The following is a 26,655-nucleotide window of genomic DNA, read 5'->3' as shown; positions in this document are numbered from 1 at the left end:
CCATATGACCTATCATGTGTCATTGCGACGTTAAATCCAACAAAACAAACAAACAAAACAGAGAAAGACCATTTCATGAGCTGATACAGGTACCGGTAGCTTCCTGAAGGTTTCCTCTAAAAGCTGTACTCAGTAAATTATACATTTCATTTCAGTTTATAGATATCCTCAGTGGACTGGTTATTGCGAGTATTGGGAAGCACTTCAGTAGATACTTGGTGAGTTTCTCATTTTAAAGCTTCTACAGTATGTATATATTACACAGTTCATGAACTTTTCACAGACAGGAGGTATGGTGTTAAATGTTGTATTTGTGTCTGTTCGCCTCAGTTCTTGTTATAGTGATGAATTGTCATGCTAAATTGATATTTGATCTGAATATTTGTTTTCACCTATAGATGCTTATTATCGTGTCACAGAAAAATGTATCAGGGTTACTCCTTTGAAATTTTCTGTTCCTGACTATTGACTATTGAGGGATTTTTGCTTTATGCTTTACTACAGTTACAGAAACAGCTGTCAGAAGTGAAGAAGTATGCTGTTGGTGTGGAAAAGATCATTGTGAAGAAAGATGACGTGGATGTGATGCAGATGTCGTTGGTTGCTGCGTAAGATTGTTGATTATTCTTCTGTCACCCAGCCATTGACATTATAAAAGTATTGGTTGAAACTTTCGATACAGGTTTAGTTTATTGTTGGAGGATAACTGACATGTAGCAAACACAACAGGACTGATAAAATATGCTCTTTTTTCTGATGATTCACCAAGCGGTTAAAGTGTCTGACTTTGAATCACTTGTCCCTTACGGCTGTGGGTTCGGGACCTGGCTTGTGTGAAATTGTTTTATATGGGGGAAGCAAAGCTGTCCAGCTGGTTGACAGGTTGGTGGTTCTGTGCAGGTGGGTGCCATTTGTTCTGTGTACATGGATGTTACTGGCTCTATATAGGTGGGCTTTGTTTATTATACCCATATGGGTGTCTGTGCCTGAAATAATGTCGGCCTAGGGTATCCTTCACCATCAAAAGCTAATGAAGCCCAAAATCCAAGAAGAAAATGAAGGCAAGAATCTGTTCATAATTTCTTAGTTTACCTGTACCTGATGATTTCCTTAGTATGTTTTACTTTAATTCATTTCATTTCGTCTCTTTTATATCAGTTTAATTCATTTCTTAAGAAACTTATTTGAGATTATGCAGTTAATCAATAATAACCTGATTTTGGCCAATACTTATAATTTTGCCAAAGTTAGATTTACTGAAATGTTACAGAAACCGTTAATACATGTTGTCATGGTTTGTATGACAAAAGACATGTATGTTTTATTTCAGGCACTTCCTGAATCCCTATAGTATAGCAGTATGCTTGGGCAAGTCTACAGCTGTAATTAACAACCTCTTTATCTACCTCTCCTTCATGTTTATGCTGAAAGGTTAGTTCTTTGCAATATTGTCGTTTCACTTTTATTTTATAAGTTTTTTTTCAGTTCTGCTTGAGCCAGTACTAGGGGGCGTGAGGGATGTTGCATATTGCTTGGTTGCGTTTTATGCAGCCAAAGGGTTTTCTTGTAGATTTTATTGCTTTGGCAATGAACATTACTCTTCAGGAATCTGTTAGGAGCTTCACAAATGGGAGAGTTGTTATTAAATATAGTAATTTGCTTCCCATTTGGGAAGTGAAATCAACATTTTTAGCTCATCTGATTTTTTGAAAAAAAATGATGAGTTATTGTCATCACTTGAGCGGTTGTCGGCGTCGGCGTTGCCTGGTTAAGTTTTATGTTTAGGTCAGCTTTTCTCCTAAACTATCAAAGCTATTGCTTTGAAACATGGAATACTTGTTCACCATCATAAGCTGACCCTGTATAGCAAGAAACATAACTCCATCTTGCTTTTTGCAAGATTTATGGCCCCTTTTGTACTTAGAAAATATCAGATTTCTTGGTTAAGTTTTATGTTTAGGTCAACTTTTCTCCTAAACTATCAAAGCTATTGCTTTGAAACTTGGAATACTTGTTCACCATCATAAGCAGACCCTGTACATCAAGAAACATAACTCCATCTTGCTTTTTGCAAGATTTATTGCCCCTTTTGGACTTAGAAAATCAGTTTTCTTGGTTAAGTTTTATGTTTAGGTCAGCTTTTATCCTAAACTATCAAAGCTATTGCTTTAAAACTTGCAACACTTGTTCACCATCATAAGTTGACCCTGTACAGCAAGAAACATAACTCCATCCTGCTTTTTGCAAGATTTATGGCCCCTTTTGGACTTAGAAAATATCAGATTTCTTGGTTAAGTTTTATGTTTAGGTCAACTTTTTCTCTTAAACTATCAAAGCTATTGCTTTGAAACTTGCAACACTTGTTGAACATCATAAGCTGACCCTGTACAGCAAGCAACATAACTCCATCCTGCTTTTTGCAATAATTATTGCCCCTTTTGGACTTAGAAAATCATTTTCTTGGTTGAGTATTATGTTTAAGTCAACTTTTCTCATAAACTATCAAAGCTATTGCTTTAAAACTTGCAACAGTTTTTCACCATCATAAGTGGACACTGAACATCAAGAAACATAACTCTATCCTGCTTTTTGCAAGAATGATGGCCCTTTTTAGACTTAGAAAATCATGGGTAGGACAATATTTCTATTACACAAAAAAAATCAGATGAGCGTCAGCACCCGCAAGGCGGTGCTCTTGTTGAATATTTGTTTTCAAAAGGCCTAGTGCATAAGAATATACATGACATTATTAAATAACATACACAATTTTATACTTGAAATATTTATTTAAATCTTGACAGTTCATTGTGTTTATCATGTCCTAATAGTTTCTTTATTCGAGATTGTGTTTTCTGAGATTCAAAAGTTTTTGAATTTGAATCTTCTCTGTAGTAAGTTTTTTCCCAAGCTCTTTTGGTTTAAAGGTCCCAAATGGATGAAAAAAGGTCTGAAATTGTATTTTATGTATACCTATGTATTATTTTAGACCCATTTGTACACTTGCTGAAAAATGAACAAACACTATGAAATCGTATGTATGATTTTTCTCGCAAATTCAAAATTTTGTCTGGATAATGTCCTCTGTTGTCTCTGGGATGTAGATCTCTTCTGTCTTCCTCTTTTGATGCCTGAAATAAATGGAAACTTTGATGATTTCATGTTATATATAGTTAATGTTGATTGTAACAGAAACTATTATATGAACTTACGCAAAAAATAGTAAATAGTAATATTTGACCGAAATGGTTAATTACTAAATGATTAAAAAAATCTGTGGATGAGAGTAATGAGATGACATGAAGACTGCAACTTTCAGTCACATCATTTCAAAGTCTAGGGTATGTAGCTAGATAAAAGCTCAAAAAGATAGCAGTTCATGTCTGCTTTGTATCTTTTTATCTCTTTCTGCTTTGTATCTTTTTACCTCTGGAGGACTCAGTTCATTTTGTTTAATGTTTGCACCACTCAGAATTCAGTTTTCAGTCATGTTGACTCATTTGACAAGGTTTAGATTGTTTGTTGAGATCACATGGACTGTATTTAGTTTCTGCTCTATATCTGTTTGTTGCATTGAAGGATTTTCAAATGAATGCCGAAATGCTGAATGCAGCAGTAAGTCAATTAGGTTCCAAGGTCACGATTAAAGTGTGAAATGAAAATATCCGGTAGTATTGTATTTTTCCATATTGTGTAAACCTCTTAAAGGATTTCAAGTAACTTTACACTAATGTTTGCAATAATGAGACAACCCGAGGAAGTCAAGTTGGTTCAATGTTAAGGACATACATCATGTAGGCAGTATTGCATGTCTGCTGCATATCTTTTAAACCCCTTGAAGCTTGACCCCCTTGAAGCTTGACACAAATGTTTGTCATATTGAGACAACATACAGAGCGTATCTCAGTTTATCCATTCCAGTAGAGGAAGTCATGCTCTGTTTTCAAAAGCAATTTTTTATGCCCCCGAAGGGAGGCATATTAGTTTTCAACTGTCCATCTGTTAGTTCGTTGGTCACAACGTTAACTTTTTGCATGAAGGCACTTTACCCGCTAACCACTGATCCCAGGACCTTCAAACTTCACATGCTGATAGTACTTATTGAGTACACGACCCTTACTGACTTTGGGGTCACCAGGTCAAAGGTCAAGGCGCTGCGGGGGCATTTGTCACCATTAGTGACAACTCTTGTAATTTGATTAAGAAAATGGTTTACCCCTTGAATTTTGCAGCCTCCTCAACAGTATCTGGTAATTTCTGGTTTAGTGTTTCTGGTAAAAAGAGACACAACAAACCAGCTACAACAGATGTGATACCAAAAATTGCCAGTGGCAAGGCTTTACCAAAATCTCCACCAATCAATTCTCCCTGAAAAAGAACAATGAAATATTTCATTGAGATAAATTTCCTTGAGAAAAAATTGAAGTACATTTCTAAAGTTTTTTTTTTTTTCTTTTTTTTTTTGTTTACCACCTGCCTTGTTAACTCGGTAATGGCTGGTAGAGAACAAGAAGCGATCACACAGTGTAATGCAAAAAATACAAGTTTATTCATCTTTGATTTACATGTGTATGGGGAGGTTTACAGCTTATTCAGATTATCCAAGAAATGTGTTAAGGTAAATTGAACACTATACAAGTGAAGTACTGTAAAAAAATGGTGTCAAATAAAAAAAGAAACAAACACAAGTTTTGTTTGTTGTTGCATTGACAAACACCAGTCCAGTGCCTTAAATATACATGTATTCATGTAACAGTGTTTGTGATAATTTGACACCAAAATGTGTCACTTAGGAATACTGTTCTAATTTGGAAATGAAAAAAATTACCAGCTGTCTTGAAATTCTGATTCATAGTTCAGATTTTCATTTTCATGCACAATTTTTCAAAGTCGAGTCATCTCTTAGCCTCCACTTCTCCACCATAATTTTGTGTGGAGTATTGTGTTAATCATTTGATTCTGACTGCTTATAATGGCAGTTTTTCAGGGAAAACAACATAGATTTTGCTTTTTTAGCTCGACTATTCATAGAATAGTAGAGCTATTGGACTCGCCCATGCGTCGGCGTCCGCGTCCGCATCGGCGTCCGCGTCCCGATTTGGTTAAGTTTTTGTATGTAAGCTGGTATCTCAGCAACCACTTGTGGGAATGGATTGAAACTTTACACACTTATTCACTGTGATAAACTGACCTACATTGCACAGGTTCCATAACTCTGTTTTGCTTTTTTACAAAATTATGCCCCTTTTTTGACTTAGAAATTTTTGGTTAAGGTTTTGTATGTAAGCTGGTATCTCAGTAACCACTTGTGGGAATGGATTGAAACTTCACACACTTATTTACTGTGATAAACTGACTTACATGGCACAGGTTTCATAACTCTATTTTGCTTTTTTACAAAATTATGCCCCTTTTTCGACTTAGAATTTTTTGGTTAAGGTTTTGTATGTAAGCTGGTATCTCAGTACTCACTAATGGGAATGGATTGAAACTTCACACACTTGTTCACTGTCATGATCTGACATGCACAAAGCAGGTCCCATAACTTTATTTTGCTTTTTTACAAAATTATGCCCCTTTTTCAACATAGAAATTTTTGGTTAAGTTTTTGTATGTAATCTGGTATCTCAGTACTCACTAATGGGAAAGGATTGAAACTTCACACACTAGTTCACTGTCATGATATGACATGCAGTGCAAAGGGTCAATAACTCAACTTCGCATTTTACAAAATTTTGCCCCTTTTCAACTTAGGAGTTTTGGGTTAAATTCTTATATGTAAGCTGGTATCTCAGTACCCACTAATGGGAATGGATTGAAACTTCATACACTTGTCCACTGTCATGAGCTGATAAGCACTATGCAGGTTCCATAACCCAATTTTACTTTTTTACTAAATTATGCCCCTTTTTCGACTTCCGTCTTCATTCAAGCGACAAGGCTGTTGAATAGTCGAGCGTTGCTGTCCTCCGACAGCTCTTGTTTTTTTTGCTTGTCTGATTTTTAAAAAAAATCCACTAGGTATTGTCGTCACTTGATCGTCGGTGTCGGCATTGGTTAAAATTTTTGTTTCGGTCCACCTTTTCTCAAAAACTGTTAGAGCTTTGAAACTTTGCACACTTGTTTATCATCATTAAGGAACTATGTAAGCCAAGTATCATAACTCTGATATGCATTTTGTCAGAATTATGGCTCTTTTTGTACTTAGAAAATTTGAGTTTCTTGTTTAAAATTTTTGTTTAGGTCCGCCTTTTCTCAAATACTATAAGAGGTACAGCTTTGAAACTTTGTACACTTGTTTATCATCATTAGGGAACTATGTAGGCCAAGTATCATAACTCTGAAGCATTTTGTCAGAATTATGGCTCTTTTTATACTTGGAAAATTTAAGTTTCTTGGTTAAAATTTTTGTTTATGTCCCCCTTTTCTCAAAAACTATAAGAGCTACAGCTTTGAAACTTTACACACTTTTTTATCATCATAAGAGGACTATGTAAGCCAAGAACCATAATTCTAACCAGCATATTATCAGAATTATGGCCCTTTTTATACTTAGAAAATCTTAACTATTACTCTTTTATTACATATTGTCCAGCACTTGTAGACAAGCGATGGCACCCATAGGCGGTGCTCTGGTTAAAATTGATGATGGATTTATTAGTTACACAAGTGATTTTGCTAGAATATATTCAACAATGCCTGCATAAAAATAGATACCATTTTTGCGACATAAGGTGCTGCCATTCCTCCAAATCTTGCCACACAGGAGCTGGCGCCCATTCCAGCATTCCTGAGAAGGGTTGGATATAGTTCTAGTGAATATATATATATCACAGCAAAAGCTCCAGAAGGTCCTAACTTGCCAATTAGTGAAAGAACCAAGGTGAAGGTGTGATAATCTGTAATTGAAATTGAATAGATAACAATGTAATTGAATTTTAATATGGATGTAACTGAAATTAAATATGGATGAAGTTTGAAGTTTATTCAATATACAATCATAATAAAACAAATAACATTTATTTGATGTAGGTCAACATGACCCATGATCAAAACTTGACAATTAATACACATTATGATATTATGGTAATATACATGTATACAGTAATCACTGTTAATTTCTGGAAGAGATAAGTCAATAAAGACTTAGTCTTGATAAAAAAAATTAGAACTTTTGAACATTTTTCGGCATTGTGCAGATGATCAGATTAAACTAAAAATTTTGTATATTTAACATGGCTGAGAATCAGAATGAATGACAGTTGTGTTTAGTTTGCAGCAAATATGTTCCTACATTTTTAGAGTGTGGTTTAGAGAGTCAACTAAGGTCAATATTGAAGTAAGTTGCTAGGTGACAAATGACATCTGTTGTAAGTTTACATACATTGTGCTCAAAACATTGTTTATTTGATAGTAAGATTTTTCCTGACCTCATTGATAACCAAGAGACTTAGGAAGTTTTGAAAGAAAATTGTTTAAGCATTATACTTACCATCACCTCCATAGACAACTGTGAAAATTGTTCCAATACATGCAAATCCCCCTATCCACATAAAGAAAATGTGTGTCCACTTCCGTCCCATACAGTCTAACATTGGAATATTGATGAAAGCTGGAAACTCTATTATGGCCAGCAGGAAAAAGTTGAGATAAAAATTGCCACCAATTGTCCCAGCATACATAGTTACACCATAGTAACACATGCTTACTATTATCCTGGTGATGTAAGAAAATAATTACATTTGTGCTAATCTGACATTGAATTATATTTTATATAAATTAATACATGAATTAATATTACCAGTATTTCGAAAAAGAGCCCGCCCGCTTAGCTCAGTAGGTAAGAGCGTTGGTCTACGGATCTCGGGGTCGCGAGTTCGATCCTCGGGCGGGGCGTATGTTCTCCGTGACTATTTGATAAACGACATTGTGTCTGAAATCATTAGTCCTCCACCTCTGATTCATGTGGGGAAGTTGGGAGTTACTTGCGGAGAACAGGTTTGTACTGGTACAGAATCCAGGAATACTGGTTAGGTTAACTGCCCGCCGTTACATGACTGAAATACTGTTGAAAAACGGCGTTAAACCCAAAAACAAACAAACTTCGAAAAAGAAAGTTAAAATAAAATTCCGTAAAGCTATTATTGGCATATAAAGAATTTTTATTTATACAGAATACATTTGATCTGTTCATGTTTTATTTGAACAAAAATACACACAGTAGCGAATTTATGTCGTACACTGACAAAGAAGTGATACTTTAGGTAAGGATTTTCGGGGATTCATTGCTTTTCTACTTTTCAACTTAGTGTTGTTCGAATATTCATAATATTTGTGTGTCTTCAAACTGTTTATGCTTTTAGAAAAAAACAACAACAAAGTTTCATGTACCAGTTAAAGAAAATGATCATAGTCCTGACAAAAAGGACTTTATTAGTGAAGAGTTCCCAGAGTTTTCCCCCTTTCTTTTTCTCTACTGTATCCCGACTGAACATTTTCTCTGGTAGTGTAGCTTTGTTGGTCGCTGCCATACGTCTGATGATCTTTTCTGCTTCTGCATGACGACCCATACTGATCAGCCATCTTGGAGATTCAGGGATAAACCTGGAATTTGTTAAACAAGATGAAATCCATTTCAGACTTGTGCAAATGTTACACGATCTTCCAATTTTTCCCCAATACATATAGACCATTTCCCTGAACATTTTCCCAATTTCACTGGCATTCCCAAAATGATGAAAAAAGGTCTGAAGGTGCACGGTAAAATTTTGATTTAAAATTTAAAAAAAAGCTTTACTTTATATATATATATATATATGTACTCATAAAACATCAACTTAAATGATGAAGTATTTTTTCTTTAACTTTTAATACTTTACAGTTTTAGAAATTTTGATATTGTATTTGCACATTTAGTGGCCCTTCAAATGTAATTGAAATGTAAGCATATCCCTACCACCAGTATGTGAGGTAGAGAGCACATGGTGCAGCAACTGCTATCTGTATGTAAGACCAGTGTTTGAGCAGCCAGGCCACACCAGACAGGTAACACAGTCCCACAGTGAAGAAGCCATGAATCACAACCCCAGCCCATACACGCTTTGTTGGTCCCACTACCTCCAGGCCTGCGAAATGTAAAACATGATTATACTGGTGTCTTATTGCAAAAGTTTGCTGTCTAGTGTCAGCTAATGTATATTTGATGCTCATACTTGCGTACTTTCATGTTGATTGAGAAATTGGTTCAAAAGACCATTAATTTAGGGAGTTGCATTATATGCAAATTATATATGAGCCGTGCCATGAGAAAACCAACATAGTGGGTTTGTGACCAGCATGGATCCAGACCGGATCCGTGCTGTTCGCTTTCAAAGCCTATAGTAATTAGAGAAACTGTTAGCGAACAGCATGGATCCTGACCAGGCTGCGCGGATGCGCAGGCTGGTCTGGATCCATGCTGGTCGCAAAGCCACTATGTTGGTTTTCCCATGGCACGGCTCAGTTATGAAGTGCTGCTAAGTATACTTCTTGCCCTGTATTCTGAAATTTTGTATAGACTTAATAAAACTTGTCATATATATAATTTTTACTGCAAAAATGAGCTTTGCAAAGTTTCAGCAGTATAGATGCTTTACAAAGGAACTTATGGCAACTTTAATTTTTAAAGTTTAGAAGTCTAAATTTCAGATTTAGACTGTTGATGAATATGGGCCCTACATATGAAAATGTTATACAGTTAGATTGAAGAACTCATCATCAAAATGCTTCGTAGTCACATGTTTCTGTTAGCAATTTGGACATGGCTTCACAGTATTTGAAACAATCAATTAAAACATTATAATGTCTTCCTTTGCTACCATTTTAGTTTTTGGTTAATACTAATTTATTTAAATGATGTTGAATCACTAAATAATTGGTTCTCTGTAAAAAAAATGGTGGTTTGAGGAGCTGTTTAGGACTTTATTGGAATAAAACTTTACCAAGGACACATGAGCACATGAAGACTCCATGACAGGCAGCACCCACTAGAAACTCTAACACTAGGTATGTCCAGAAGTTTGGTGCCCATGCTACACCCATGGCGCTTGCCACTTGTAGGATACATGATATGTAGAATGACTTCTTCCTGCCTATTCTGAAAAGAAATCGCAACAGTTAAAGTAATAATTCTTACACACCATTGATGTACCATGGTTCAGTAATAGAACCCCAGGCCAGGGCTCCAGATATTTTTTTTTGGCCTATGAGTATTTACTCATCATAATTCTTGCGAATGAGTAAAATGGTAAAATCTGAAACTGACTAGGGGTAATTTTACTCCTGAATAAATGTAAATGAGAAAAAAACAGAAATTAGTTTTATAACATATTTATTGGATGTAACACCCATGAATTTGTTTGCAGTTCAGTTTCAATTCAGCATTCAAGTTTTTGCTTCTTTTTCTCCATTGGCTTGCTTTGGCTTCACACTCACTGCCAAATCCAATAGATTATTCAATATACCTTTAACGATGTTTTAGGAATCGTTTTTTGTTGGTTTAAAGAATGCGAAGCACGTTTGTTCACTTCATACATTCTTAGAAAGAGACATGTTGTTGTTTACTCCACACCAGAAGTTGATATTTTAAATCGACACCGGTTTAAAATACACTACCTTACCATCAATATTAATTCCCAACAATTTGATTTACACATGCATTGAGTGTATAATATAGTTTAACCTAGGTTTATAGAGTACCATTCAATGCCTGTGTACGTTCAATGTGGCACAATGAATGCCGATCATGCACTGTTATGCAAAGCATCCAGACGATTCAGATTTTGTTTACACTTGTAAAAAGTCATTGCATGCGTTTCTGTAATTTCATGTACGTTTCTATACGCTAAAAAATTAGCAGACATGCGTATATGCATTATTTCAAAGCGTAATTTACACTAATACGCATCTTATCTGGAGCCCTGCCCCTGGCACAATATGTTGATATTTTTAGGTTTGTTTGCATTAATTGTTTGTTCCGGAAACAGTACTGGCAGCAGTTAAAAAACCGTATCCAGTCAGAATGTTCCATTCAAAGTTTGGTCAGCTATCTCTCTAAAATGGCAACATTTGAACTGAAGAATCATTTAATTACAATGTATATGTAATGCAAGTACACTAAACATTGCTCTGGATTAAAACTTTATGAGCATTTTCTTATCAACAGAAAGTTAAGGTTAATTCTTTAATCATATTACAAATAGTCCTCCCAGAGTTGAACAATTTATTAACTTGAAGAAGAAAAAGATTTACTGTGAAGTCATTATTATTACTTGTGCACAAAATTTTGTGGTTTGAGCAAAAATGGTTCTTTCGTGGGGATATGGATTCGTGGATTTCAGATTTTGAATGTAAAATGAATGGGAATTTTACTTGTTGGGACTTAATTTTGTGGATTTACTCAGCCACAAAATCCATGAAAATGTATAGTTCACCACAAATACTAACGATTTCAGAGTATATTATACTTACACATCAGAGAGTAAGCCAAACCCAAGATCACCTACCAACACACCAAAGTAATACACCAACTGTAGATGGGATGTTTTCAGAGCTTCCCCACAAACAAAGTTTTGCTGTAATATATTTTTGAATATTTTCAACATTACAGGAAGTTTTCCCTGTACCAGTCAGGAGTAGTGCAGCATTTATGAGGGATCATACTGTGTTTTGGTCACTTTTGTAAAAGATACAAACATTGCACGGTTTAAATGTGAGAACACTGTTATGATAAAACTTGTATCGAAGCATAAATAACATGAAAAAAAACACTATTTCAGTCTGTTACACATTCCTCGTGTACTTTGGAATATTGCTTGCCCTCAGATCCACTAAAATGATTAACAGAAATATACAATTTGACAATAAAAATATATCATAAAATGTTACAGAAAGCTTACCTTTGATGTGAATGATTCATGGAAGACTTCTTTGCTGTACACCCAGTCAGTACACTCGTACTCACTGGTATTAAGACCATCTCTGTACACGTGACATCTGTCATAGTCATAATCCGAGGATGGTGGTATATACTTGTTGACCATATCCTGGTGCCAGTCTCCCTGAATTTCCCATGTGTCATTGTCTAGGTTAGGTATTTTACATCTGTAAAAAATTTGTGTTAGAGAGGTTAATTTTCACTTGAGTTAAAGGCATTCATTTTTGTACACTTATTGAAAAGCATGAAAAACCAGTCAATAGTTTAAGCCATTTGCCTGAGGTTCAAAGGACCAGGGGTTAATGCGATATGCAGGTCAGCAATTAATACTATTGACTAACCTTTGGTCAAGGGTAATATTACAGTAGATGATACACTGACCTGAGGTCTTGGGACAGTACACTGATACACTAACCTGTGAAATGATGCACTGTCCTATGGTATGGGGTACACAGTAGAATGATTCACTAAGCTATGGTTTGGGGTATACAGTATAATGATTCTCTAACCTGTGGGCAGTGGTATATGGTAGAATGATACAGTAATCTATGGTCCAGGGTATAGAACAAAATGAAACACTTACCTACGGTCCAGGGTATACAGTTGAATGATACACTAACCTATGGTCCAGGATATAGAACAAAATGAAACACTTACCTATGGTCCAGGGTATACAGTTGAATGATACACTAACCTATGGTCCAGGATATACAACAAAATGAAACACTTCCCTATGGTCCAGGGTATACAGTTGAATGATACACTAAGCTATGGTCCAGGATATACAACAAAATGAAACACTTACCTATGGCCCAGGGTATACTGTTGAATGATACACTAAGCTATGGTCCAGGATATACGACAAAAGGAAACACTTACCTATGGGTCAGGGTATACAGTTGAATGATACACTAAGCTATGGTCCAGGATATACAACAAAATGAAACACTTATGGTCCAGGGTATACAGTTGAATGATACACTAACCAATGGTCCAGGATATACAACAATATGAAACACTATTAGACTTATGGTCCAGAGTGTACAGTTAAATGATAAACTAACCTATGATCTGGGGTATATAGTAGGATGATGTTCCCCATCATATAACAACCAACACTGATGGCAGGTATACATAGCAACAAGTACAGTCGTTTCTGATAGAATCCAAACTCTCCGAGTTCCCGCAGAATGTCGTCAAACTTCATCCTTGTCCGGAGGTAGTGATACAGTGATTAGATGGCTGTAATACATGAACATTGTTATGAAAGTGAACATTTAAAAATATTTTATAACTAGAGATGTATATAATATTATTTTTGGGAAACAACATTATTTGTGCTAAGACAAGTATTGTGATCAGTTTGAAAGGTGAAATGTGTGAATGCTGTCATTTATGACTCTCTAATGAGTAGGTTTTAATTCTAATATATTTGATGAGTCTTTGTATAAAGAAGTCATAAACATGTTGACTATTCCAATATTTAGAATTTAGGTTTGAACACGTGTAATAGTCTTGTACAACTGATCATACACTGAAGGATTCCAAAAAATGCCTGTAGATTCAAAAGAATTTTTATTTCCCATTGTTGAAGACTAAGGAGGCAGTATTACAGTCTTTGAACAGTATGTCAGTCTATGCTCCACACTTTCTTGTGTACTTCACTCATACAGTGTCAGTCCAACTGAAATTAAACTTGGCATACGTCATCAACAGGAAATTGACATGTGCATAATTTGGGGACTTTCATATCTGTTTATTATGTTTCAAGTTATGACCCTTTATTGGACTTAGATTTTTTTGGAAATATTACATCTACATCAGAACAGTTTGTATTAAACTTGTCTTTCAGTTTCCATCCAATTAAATTGAAACTTGGTGTACATCATCAATTTGAAGTGGAGATGTGAGTCACGGCCCTGCAGTGGACTTTATTTATTCTATCTAGCATGTATCATACAGTGTCGGCATTCTTCTTGTTTATAGAAGATTTTCCAGATGTGTTTATTTATTTTCTTGGAAGCTTTTTATGACATAAGCAAAGGCTGTGTTTTAAGTAGCACAATAAGATTGGATTTAAGTAATAATCTTAAATGAATAACGAAATATTTGGCATACAAGTTGCAAGAATGAAATATATAGTTGAGACATTTTGTGTAGAAAAGAGGAAAATTGTGTTAATTTCTCAGCAGAACAAAACAGGAATAAATAAAATAGCTAACTTATCAAAAAATACTTTGAAATCCTTGAAACATAATTATCAATTCTGGTCATTGAGTGTAAATTTGGTGTAATAACAAGATACACCTATTCTTTTTATTTGTCAATTGAAACTTTTTTCACTGACAGTTAAAACTGTACCAGACATATTTTTTTTGAAATCTGATTGTTTAAAGTAGATTGCAGGTATGGGGCAGCTTAAACCTTTTTAAAGATATACAGAGCTCATTTTTCACTAAAATATTTTATCTTAACCCTTTCGCTGCCTACGAGACGGGTATACCCGTCCACTACAATGTCGGCTTATTTGCCTACAAGACGGGTATACCTGTTTTGGGATTTCCCAACATTCCAGTCTATAAACAATGCAAATGACATCACATGAATTTGTCCCAGAGCAACCAGTCATATCAGAAGAATGTTTCCCATTGTTGTTCGCTGCAGTATTTTTAGAATACTGTACATAGGAAAGCCCATAATGACCTTAGTGACGTGTAAATTTCCACATTTTCAAAATGGCGGACGGCGATTCAACTGCTGGGTAAAGTAGAGAAAACAGCTCCAATATTTCCTCTGAAGGTTGAGGATTCGATAAGGAAATTAGGTACTTCATATTGCTTTGTTTTCTAAATATTGGTTTACAAACTAAGCAAATTTTTCATTTTTTTTAGCTGTTTACAGTGATTCTTCCCCATCTAGCCCCTTCGCTGTCTACATGTAGGATGGGTATACCCGTCCCACATTTACGTCAGCATATTTCAAAGTAAAACAAGACTTTTTGTAGAATTTTTTTTTCATTTGTATGCATTTATTATTTTTCTTTCTAAAAATTATAGGTTTTGTGTACATTCTCTGAACAATAAAGCCTCTTAACTATTCTTTCAAAACCAAGGTGATTTCCAGGAAAGTGCCTTGGCAAATAAGTGTACATAACGTTATTGGTTCCTCGGCAGCGAAAGGGTTAATATAATTATTTCAAGTGTACAGTATCCTTATCAAATGTATTAACTTTACTAAATGTATTAATTAATTGTGTATTTATAATTAAATAACATTTGAGCGTTAAAAACACTTCCAGTTTTTCAGTGCTAGTACATGTTTATACTGTATTTGACTATACATGCATTTTTATTACGTGTGTACTGTTTTAACTTTATGCATAGTATTGTCTAGTGACAATTTGGGTCTAGTATACCTTTAACTTTGTTGAAAATTTATCTCTTTTGAACTTCCATTTCCAGCTGGTATTTAATTTTTTCATAGAGAGGGTATATTGATCAAATATGAACAAAAAGTAGTTTAAAAAACTGTTTTCAAAAAAATATGAATGTTTTTAAGTCCAACATGAAATGTTATAGCAATTTCATTTTTTGAGCTAATTTGTGATTTTTTTGGTTATATATTGTAAATGGTACTGAAAGTGTAACTAGGTATACATTCCTTTAATTGGTTTACATGTAGATAAAATGTAAAAATATAAGAAAATGGAACCTAAAGTAGAATTTGCAATATATTTCTGTGATTAAAATACTAGGCAACAGATTTTTTAATTAGAAAAAAAAATCACAATTTGGAAGTAATAACAACAAAGTACTGGTAGTTTAATGCTTTCTTTTGGAAAAACAAACCAAAAACAATTATATTTAAGCATATATTTAACTAATAAATAGTAAATACTTGTCATAGAGAATTCCTGTATCACTGTAGGTTGAACATCCCTAAAGTAAGTCAAAGTTAAAAGGTGTAAAGTAGTGTTCATTTCATATCTGCAGTGGTTCTCTCCAAAGTATTGTCTGGTTCATAACTTTCGTAATAAACATTTGGTTATGACACAATACCATGTCCAGGGCCTGCATTCAATAACACTTACATTTTGTAAGTTTAGTACATCTATAATTTCTAGGTTTCATATAGTTCTTAATAGCTTCTGGTTAAAGTTTTGCATGCAAGTCACTATCTCCAAAACTAATGCAGATACTGGATTGAAACTCTATAGATATTTTAACATTTAGAGTAGTATTCCTGCTTCTCGGACAACAATTTGAATAGTCGAGCATTGGCTGTCTAACGGACAAGTCTTGTTTTTCTTTAAGTTTTCACTTCAGATCTGCAGAATCTAATGTTGAACTCTAGACCGGTCAATAGCACAAACTATAGACCAGTTATTTATACAGTCATGAAGCGGTAATAACACCAAATAAGTGACTGTTGTTAAAACTATAGACAGTCTTGATCATGATCGTATGAAAATTATTTCACAACCAGTAAAAGTTTGATGAACAAATAAAAATAACAAATTTTATATGATAAAAATCTATAAAATTCACTTTTTGCGCTTATAGGGAGAGCTCTTGGTTGTCTGCTGGTATGTAGACTTTGAAAATCTGCTGATGAGGAACATTGGCCGATTTGTGCTTCTTTAATTAAGCTGCCTTAAATCTGTATCAGTGAACTAGCGTAACAGTTTCTACGTTTAATATAGTGTTTAAGAGAAACTCTTCAGTATTTAGGGAATGACATTATTAAATAGCTACTAGCCTATTTATTAGCTCGACTTTTTAAAGAAAAAGTAGAGCTATTGCACTCGCCCCGGCGTCGGCGTCGCCGTTGGTTAAAGTTTTTGATAAAGTCAAATATCTCTGTTACTATCAAAGCTATTGACTTGAAACTTAAAATAATTATTTACTATCAAAGTCTACACCAGGAGAGACAATCCCCATAACTCTGATTTGAATTTTGACAGAATTATGCCCCTTTTTAACTTAGAAGTTTTGGTTAAAGTTTTTGATAAAGTCAAATATCTCTGTTACTATCAAAGCTATTGACATGAAACTTAAAATACTTATTTACCATCAAAGGTTACACCAGATGAAACAATTCCCATAACTCTGGTTTGAATTTTGACAGAATTATGCCCCTTTTTAACTTAGAATTTTTAAAAAAAAATTTGATAAAGTCAAATATCTCTGTTACTATTAAAGCTTTTGACTTGAAACTCAAAATATTTATATACAATCAAAGTCTGCACCAAGAGACACAATTCCCATAACTCTGTTTTAAATTTTGACAGAATTATGCCCCTTTTTAACTTAGAATTTTTGAATTTTTTGGTTAAAGTTTTTGATAATGTCAAATATCTCTGTTACTATCAAAGCTTTTGACTTGAAACTTAAAATACTTATTTACCATCAAAGTCTACACCAGGAGAAACAATATCCATAACTCTGGTTTGAATTTTGCCAGAATTATGCCCCTTTTTAACTTAGAATTTTTTGTTAAAAGTCAAATATCTCTGTTACTGTTAAAGCTTTTGACTTGAAACTCAAAATAGTTATTTACTATCAAAGTCTATACCAGGAGACACAATTCCCATAACTCTGGTTTGAATTTTGACAGAGTTATGTCCCTTTTTAACTTAGAATCTTTTTTACTGGCAAAGCTCTGATTCAGAGTCAAGCACTGAGAAAAGTCAAGCGCGCTGTCTTACAGACAGCTCTTGTTTATGTTTAACATTCTAAGCAACCTTTTCATGATAAATAGGTCAATGTTTGGAATTGGTCAAAAATTTTATGTTGAATATAAGTATAAAAAAATGCTTGATATCAGTTTTGCTCGAACAATAGTTAGAAAGATAGCAGTTTCAATTTAGCACAATAATGTAGCTCCAGAAATATTGAACACATTGCCCAGGAACTGTCATCATTATACATACACATTCATAGCTAAGAGTGGTAATCTTACAAGATTTAACTTATTTTTCGGGGCATTATTAGAAAATCAAAGTTCAACGATGATGAAAAATTTCATCGACGGTCACGTCATGGACAGTTTAGTCATGATTAATTGGCACTTTGATCGTTATGTCAATAAAATACATTCAAGTGCGCTTTATGTACAACTGTAGCCACATTGAGTGTAAAGTTCATTCTTTTCCTGTATAGGTATATAGTCATCTGCCCAGAGGGATAGAGCGAGAGGAAAACCCCCCCCCAAAACTTTAAATATATACATCTGATAAACATAGCCTTACTTAACCTTTTGCCTTTGCGACCAGTGCAGGCCAAGATGATCATGGTCTGTACTGTTCGCTATTCAGTCAGTAAATTTTCAGTGAACACCCCTTTGAATAAGAAGTGGTACTGCCCAAATTGAATGATGAACCAGTCAGTTTTAGAAATTTAGCAGGCTAAGGGTTAAACCCACTCCACCCCACAAAAAAAAAAAATTTAACATTTCTGGTAAGGAGAATGAATACCAAATACTGGCTAGATAAGAAGAATTTTTGCAAAAATGTTGTTTCCAAACAGGTATTTTAAATGTCCTGTAAACAGTTTCTGCTTTCTAGTGCATTCTTGTGATTGCTTAATTAACTAGATTTGGAGAGAAATGTTGCAGTTTGAAGCTTAATTGACTGTTACGAATATTTTTTAACATTATTCGCTTCTAAGAATTTGATAGAACTGTTAAATGTTTATGCATTTAATTAATACTAGGCTACAAAAGGCTGTACAAAAACGTTGAGGACCATTTTCATGTTTGTGCTTAGAGATTTTTCTGCCTGCCCACTGCCTTTACTATACAGAGAAACACTTAAAAACTGGGATTTAGGGTAAAAGTTTCTTATCTTCTATTTAGATACATAAGTTTTATTAGTTACGATTAAATAAGATTAAATGAACAACAAGGATTCAATATTAGTATACAGCTATCAGCAACCATGCATTGCTATGTTGAAATTCCAGTTCTGCCAAGCATTGCAACATTTTGGTGTCAGATATATAAGGTTGTAAGACTAGATAAGCAACTGATATCGTAGTCTTATCCTATAGTAAGAAAATAAAGGAGAGATTGTTTACTTTCCTTACTGTGGCTACAAGGGAGATAATGTTGTAGTTGAAACACACATTTGACTTCTGCCGGTGCCCTTGTTTATTTTGGATGGCCAAAAATGTTTATCCCTGTTTAAAAATGATGATAATACAGCGAGGCATTCTGCTTTGTTTTCTGTTCGCTCCAAGAAGCAAACAGAAAGCAAAATAAGATTTTTCTAGGTAGAATGCACTTTGACTGAATATTTTTAATGTTTCCTCTGTGTTTTTATGCCCCTGCCTTTAAAAAATGGTTGGCATACCAAGGACAGATTTAGAGGGGATGAATTCGGTAATTTACTACAACCCAGGGACTCGGCAGAGAGTACAGATTTCTAATAGCCTAAAATTGACACTATTCATTCCATATCAGAAGAAATACCTAACTTCCGTGTTCTAACATGATATTGCAGGGACATCTTTGTTATATGGGCACATTTCTAGTTTTTGTTAATATTCACACAAAGTATAAGTGGCGAATTCAAAACATGTGTTTAGATTAAACAACATAATATCAGAAAGTGTTAGCAATCTGCTGCAGTCTTGAAAAATCACCAAACAAAGTCAGTGTAATTTTATAATAACCTTACTTTCTTTTTCAGGGAACCAGTGGTTGTGTATGGCTGCTATAGCATTTGCCTCATACCAGTCGCTGTATCCCATCATGCTTGTTGTACCAGCTGCCATCTTTTTCAATACTGTGAGTATTAAGGATAGAATGTTTGTATATTAAAACTCATTTATTTCTCATCGCCAGAATTTTAAACAGCAATATTGAAGGTCTGATGTAGGAGTTTTAAAATGTCATAATATCAGTCACCATAATGTTTGCATCTAAAACAGTCTGTTGGCCTCTGTGGCCAAGTGGTTCAGGCGGCAGACTTTGAATCACTTGCTCTGACTTCAGATCTCACTCTGGTCATCAGTTCCATCCAGCTGACTTGGGAAAGGTCAGTGGTTTAACCTTGGTGCCAGTTTTTGTAAAACAATGCCAGGAGAGGCACTTGGAATCTTCTATGTTGATGTCATGTAAAAACAGACAAAAAAATGTTCAATATATTTTTTCTATGTAAGCCAATTTCTTCTTCTTTAAGTATTTCTCATGCTAACAGATTAGAACAGTTTCCAGATGTTTCGTGGCAAATTTTTCTAACATTATCAGGCATTTTGTTCGACCTAACAGTTAGTAATGCGAGTAAGTCAGTTTTATTAATCCCTTAATATTCTGATACAGCAAGTATTTCTTACTTTATGCAACCTCAGCTTCTCTGTCAGTGAATACATTTACTTGCACACTCTATTTATTAATTTATGTACTCAGAATTCTGAACTGTCCAGTATAAAGTCTTATGGCTGAGATTATTTTCATGTCACACAAAATTATTTCGCCTATATTTCAGAAGTTGTCTAATGCTAAGAAATCTAAGGAATCGGCTACTGTACCAAAGTATGGTGGGTCGGCAATGATTGGTATAGCTTTAACAGCAGCCTTGTTCATTGTATCATATTTTATGGAACATTCCTGGAAGTTCCTTCATGCAACCACTGGATTCATGTAAGCACAGTTGAAATTCCATTTGTATATGTGTACTGGCAGTTTAGGATATTTTTGTCTGAAAGAAATGTTAAATGTGTTTAAGTTTATGCATGCTAAATTGATGGTATTTAGGCATATTAAAGTGATTGTATTTAGGCATGTTAAATTGAAGGTATTTAGGCATTTAAAAAAAGAAAAAAGACAGTATTTAGGCATGTTAAAATGACATAACATAGGCATGTTAAAGTGATAGTATTTAGGCTTGTCAAGCGAAACAAACATAGGACATCAAATATTGGTTAATTAACTTAATGTAAAACATTTTATAAATCCATGAGAATGTTCTTGTTTTATCTTTTACACACTGTAATAAAATCCAAATTCATTCGAGAAGACTGTCATTGTAACTCACAATCTGAAAGAGTAGTCAATATAAGAAAAATCTGATTCGAGTTCAAAGGCTGTAGATTCAAGACAAAAACGGTTGCATGGTTTGGGGTGTTTTTAAATATTTGAGGTATTTCATTCCTAATTTTTGTAGAGAATTTGACAGACATACATACATACATACATACATAGTATCAAGGTTTACATAATTTTTATTTCAGACTTGGTGTACCAGACCTGACCCCTAACATGGGAGTATTTTGGTACTTCTTTACCGAGATGTTTGAGCATTTCCGTCCATTCTTCATCTGTGTGTTTCAGATCAATGCATTCCTATATACAGTGCCTCTAGCTATCAAACTAAGGTAGGGTTTTGATAATAATAAAGCTTTTAAGAGAATTTACAAAGTATTTATCTGTATATTTATACTTTTCATTGAATGGGTATTTCAAACAACCATTTCAAACTCGATCAAATGGCAAACATCCACTTGCTTCTGGTCTACTTAAAAATGCTTTTGTGCGTTTAAAATCTTTTAACTAATTTAAAATTTGGATGCATTGAACATGTGTATCATAAGAATGGATATGAGAACATGCATAATAGCTGACTCATTGAAATCCTTGATATACTGATACCCTTTCAATTGTTACGCCCTCCAACGTGGAGGCATATAGAAGTGGAACCATTCGTATGTCCGTTTCTGTTTGATAACCGAAGAACACTTGGGCATACAGGCTTCAAACTTTATAGAATGATTGCTTGCGGTAATTAAAGGACTCCTTATGATTTTGGAGTGAGTAGGTCAAGATTGCAATGATCAGTAGATAACCCCTATTCTTTTTGGATCAGTTGGTCAAAGGACAAAGGTCGTAGTGATCACAGGAGGCCATCATGGGGGCATTGTTATTTTGTAAATATTATGCAGTTGATGACATTATTCAGAGATACCAGTTCTCCAGCCCTTGAGATGCTAATTTCTATTTGTAAATTAGTTCAAAGTGATACTGATGTTGATTTTTTAGAGATCACCCAGTTTTTCTGCCCTGTGTTCTTGTTACCTATTTACTATTTGTAAAATTTGTCCAAGGTAACCTATGTTGATGTATTTCACAGACTGTATGGTTCGTGCTGGCCTATGTTCATGTTACATTGTTTGCTGTTTATAACTGTCTTCCAAAAAGTTACACTGATGATGATATATTTCAGAGATCACCCAGTTTTCCTGGCCTATGTTCTTGTCACGCTGATGTCAATATTCAAATCTTATCCAAGCTACGCTGATGTTGCGATATTTGTGACTTTACTGCCAATGTGGAGGCATGTCTTTACATGTAAGTTGTATTAATATTACTTCCCCAGCTGTAAGTTGTTAAAAGGGTCTTTTCTGTAAGTGTTTATAATTTCATAATTGAAAATGAATGCTATGGATTCAAATTTTTTGCATCAGAAATCTTAAAGACGTACATTTGTACTGTAAAATCATTGTTATGGACTAAAGTTTGTGGATTTCATGGTTGTATTGAGCTACATAATTAAATCTCAACAAACATATATTCATACCTGCCCGCTTAGCCCGCTTAGCTCAATAGGGAGAGCACAGATTGCAGGGTTATGAGTTCTATCCCCGGGTGGGTCGCATGTTCTCTGTGATGATTTGATAGAAGATATTGTGTCTAAAATCATTCCTCCTCCACCTCTGATTTATGTGGGGAAGTTAGCTGTTACTTGCGGAGAACAGGTTTGTACTGGTAAAGAATGCAGGAACACTGGTTAGATTAACTGCCCGCCGTTACATAACTGAAATACTGTTGAAAAACGGCGCTAAACCAAAAAAAAATATCTATATATATATTGAAAAATTACAGTTTTTCTTATCATGGATGAAATATGTCACTCGGCCTGTCAAACAATCTCGGGATTGAAAGTTTGATCCCTGTGTAAGGAGAATTTCAGTGTGACGACTTGACACAAAATGAAACATCTGAATTGATTCACCCTCACAGTTTTATTCATATATAAGAGTTGAAAGTTATTTGCAAAGAACATGCAAGAAGTGGTAAGGAATTCAGGTACATTATCTAGGTTAAATAACCACTGTTGCTGATGAAATAGTGTGTTAAACCCTTAAGAAACAATTAAACAATATAGCTGTAACACACAGTTATAACCTCTGTCCCGCTAACTTTATAAAATAGACTGGTCTATCATTAAATTTGGGCAGTACTATTTATAATTCAAAGGGGTTTTCACCGAAAATTTACTGACTGAGTAGCAAACAGTGCAGACCGTGATCAGGCTGATCACAGACGTGCAGGCTGATCTTAGTCTGCACTGGTCGCAAAGGCAAAATCATTTGCCGCCAGCAGGCTAAAGAATAATACTATTACTGATTTTATGTATCAGGAACATAAACATGTACAGTGGAATTGTATGATTTCAGATATGAGAAACACATTCATTGTAACCAACATGTTTTTATGTTGTACGGTGCTGTCTCCTATACTGTGGCATCTTTGGATATACGCTGGAAGTGCCAACGCAAACTTCTACTTTGCTATAGCTCTGACATTCTCTACAGCTCAGGTAATACTGTATATACACAAACAGTTAGCTTTGTCAAACAGTGACTCGAGTTTCAATCCTCTGGTGAGGCATATGTTCTCCATATTGTGTCAGAAATCATTTGTCCTCCACCTCTGATTCATATGGGGAAGTTGTCAGTTTCTTGCGGAGAACAGGTTTGTATTGCTACAAAATCCAGGAACACTGGTTAGGCTAACTGCCCACCATTACATAACTAAAATACTGTTGAAAAAGGGCGTTAAACCCAAAACAATTAACAGTGACGTTTTAAGTAACATTAATTTGGACTTTTCATTTCCACATTTACTATAAATTAACTTCCCAATATACATAATATTAAGAAAGTAGTTCTTGGACTCTTCACCCAAATGCATATATTATGTGGCTGGATGGGGAATCCTGTAATGTGTCTATGGCATGATACTCAAGTGTGGCAATACTATAAAGGTGGACATTATGCTTTATTCTACAAGTAAAATCCATCCATGTACAGCTGAAAATAGTGAAGAAGGGGCTAAACCGAATTTTCAGTCTAGTTCGTAGACAGAAATCTGCTATATACAGCCAGTTTTACTGGCACCATAGAATGGCTGCTTTGACAGTGTTTGCGTTGTAGTTCTTATGGAACTATGACTAAATTTTGAATTAAATGGACAAACTGTAGACATCCAAGCCCACTGATCTGATTCGGATTTCAGAAGTTTATCAACTGAAAAAAACACCGTCATTTCCATAAAAAAAATCTGTAAATCCAAAAGAAAGTTTACACAGTAATGTTCTGGAGACAAAATAAATACCAAAAAAAAAAAAACCATTAAAATTTCATTTTTTGCAAAGTTTCACAGTGTTGATAATAAAGTTGTCTTGCGTTATAATTTTACAGATATTCCTGATCACAGATTTACTGTTTGCCTATCTACGGAGGGAATTTGATCTCAAGAATGGAATCAAACATAAAATAGATGGCAAGGATGCTCAAGTGATTCTGGACTGAACATATCAACTTAGGCAGGGAACCAGTTAAATGTTGTTTCATTTATGACTGAATAGCTTTAAGCAGTGTCTCTATGGAAACCTGTAATATAACAGTAATCATCAGCTAATCAGACATTTCTATTAAATGCAGGGAACCAGTTAAATATTGTGTTGTCTGTGACTGAGTGGTCTGTGCCACTATCAGAAAGGGAACCAGTCAAATACTAGTTATCAGGAACTTGTTTGATCTTTATACTAGTATGCTGGGAACCTGTTAAGTGACTGAACAGGTTCATCTGGTATCCCAGAAATTCCAAGCACATATCTAGAACCAGTCAAATTCTTTCATGCTGGGAACCATTTAGCTGTGCGTTATCAGAAACTGAATAACTTCAACCTGTAGTTCTAGGAACCCTGGCACATGAGCAGGACCAGTCTCTTCTTGATAATTTTATTTTCTTGTTCTGTTTTTATGGTAGCATACAGTATATGAACTCTCTGTCTGTTGGTGAGTATGTGTGTAACACTTCCTTGTGTACTTGGCTCATACAGTTTCCATCCAGCTGAAACTTGGTATACATCATCTCTGTAAATATGATGTGGGCATGACCATATTGTCAAGACTGTCTTATCTGATTGTTTTTAATAATGTCCTTTGTTTAGACTTTAAAATGTTACAACTATGTCAGACTATTGTGTTCTTAAACTGAAATACTTGGTATACATCATCAACATGAAATTGACATGTGCATATTAATAGGACTTTCATGTTTGATTTACTGCCCTGTTTTATACATCATTTGTTAGCTCGTCAGCATTTTCATAGAGCTTGCGTCTGACAATGTTTACATCATTCATGTTACATTGTGTTTTTTTAGACATCATAGGCGGTAAAAATTGTTTGGTTTTAATACATGATAGTCATCTCATTATATAACATTATGCTGTGCAACCCATTTATAATGGTCATTCAGGGAACTTACTGGTAGTGACTCAAGAAAACTATCCAAAAATGAATGACAGGTGATTTGTACTACTATGATGGTAGTCTAGCTGAGACAAACCTTCTATCCCAACAAAAACACTTTTATAACAGACACCTTCAATATTTGTATGTCAGGATGTTTGTAAGGTTTAAGCTTAACAGATAAGTGCAGTATGCTATTGGTGCGTATTTAATATTTATGTTAGAAACAGGCCATCAGCCCATTATCTGTACTTAAAGATTGGTCATTTTTCTTAAGACTTACTTTTCGTACATTTTAACTACCGGTAATATTTCTTTATATTTTCATACTATAGGGTGCTGAAAGGCAAGTGTCTGTCAATTATTCCTCGCCCATATGAGATATACACAAGATTTGTATGTTACTGACAAAAATGACTGACCATATTACAGCAAAGTTATGGTCTTAATTGTCCCAAATAAAAAGCAACCAAGAACGCTCATATAAATTCCATAGATAAAAAGGTTGATACCTTATATGTGCAGTTTTCCTATATTTTACAGGGAAAATTGTTATTCTTATAGGTGTTAGACTCTGCATTTATATATTGTTTCTCTTATTTTCTGCACTAATCTCCCTGTACTTCAAATCCAATACAGAATTTGAAGTTGAATTCACAGCGTCCGAGATTTTGCTGTCATCTCACCAAAAAAAAACAATCAACACTTCTTCTCAATGAATAATGTAATAAATAACTAATTATAATAATAATGAATTAAACACTGATGGCATAACTGTGTTGTTTTAGTAGATATTTAAAACAACTCTAATATGATACAGATTCTTTTTTATGATTTTTAGTATTAATAGAATAGCTGTATTATGTTTTGATTTGTATTTTCCCTAACCTGATTTTTTTTATAAAACATTTATCCACCATTTTTTTCTAAAGGAAAAGATTTCACAGACTGTAGATAAAAGGAGGGGTAAATATATAAATTTTCAATATTTTGTTTCAGTAAATAGTAAAAAATGAGTGCATCTTTTTTTTTTTTTTTTTCATGTGATGATGTTATGGACCTTTGTTAAAATGTCTGAAATACATGTATTTATTACATTTTTTGCCTTTGTTTTCTCTTGCCCATTTAAATTTCTTTAAAATT

At 34.4% G+C, this 26,655-nt stretch overlaps 2 protein-coding genes across 2 annotated transcripts in view; one reads left to right on the top strand and one right to left on the bottom strand.

The window, feature by feature from the left end:
* LOC123549017 (phosphatidylinositol glycan anchor biosynthesis class U protein-like) overlaps positions 1-25,519 on the top strand; it is a 32,909-nt gene extending 7,390 nt beyond the window's left edge. The window contains exons 4-12 of the mRNA XM_053545742.1: positions 156-218; positions 505-608; positions 1,331-1,431; positions 19,662-19,759; positions 20,460-20,614; positions 21,205-21,348; positions 22,194-22,318; positions 23,428-23,570; positions 24,454-25,519. Coding sequence (XP_053401717.1) covers positions 156-218; positions 505-608; positions 1,331-1,431; positions 19,662-19,759; positions 20,460-20,614; positions 21,205-21,348; positions 22,194-22,318; positions 23,428-23,570; positions 24,454-24,564 — 1,044 coding nt within the window. The 3' untranslated portion in view covers positions 24,565-25,519. The remainder of the gene's footprint in view (positions 1-155; positions 219-504; positions 609-1,330; positions 1,432-19,661; positions 19,760-20,459; positions 20,615-21,204; positions 21,349-22,193; positions 22,319-23,427; positions 23,571-24,453) is intronic.
* LOC123549018 (organic cation transporter protein-like) lies at positions 2,992-13,211 on the bottom strand. The gene is made up of 10 exons (XM_053545733.1): positions 13,036-13,211; positions 11,934-12,138; positions 11,506-11,609; positions 9,978-10,132; positions 8,954-9,122; positions 8,389-8,601; positions 7,490-7,713; positions 6,715-6,896; positions 4,214-4,365; positions 2,992-3,128 (listed from the first exon to the last, which is right to left on the bottom strand). The coding sequence occupies exons 1-10, from the start codon at positions 13,176-13,178 to the stop codon at positions 3,056-3,058; spliced, it is 1,620 nt and encodes a 539-aa protein (XP_053401708.1). The 5' UTR covers positions 13,179-13,211; the 3' UTR covers positions 2,992-3,055.
* Positions 25,520-26,655: the final 1,136 nt, after the last annotated feature.

This window comes from Mercenaria mercenaria, chromosome 6 (assembly GCF_021730395.1).
Source record: "Mercenaria mercenaria strain notata chromosome 6, MADL_Memer_1, whole genome shotgun sequence".
NCBI classification, from domain to species: Eukaryota; Metazoa; Mollusca; class Bivalvia; order Venerida; family Veneridae; genus Mercenaria; species Mercenaria mercenaria.
The sequence above is the reverse complement of the archived record's forward strand: the minus strand, read 5'-3'. Positions and strand labels throughout refer to the sequence as shown.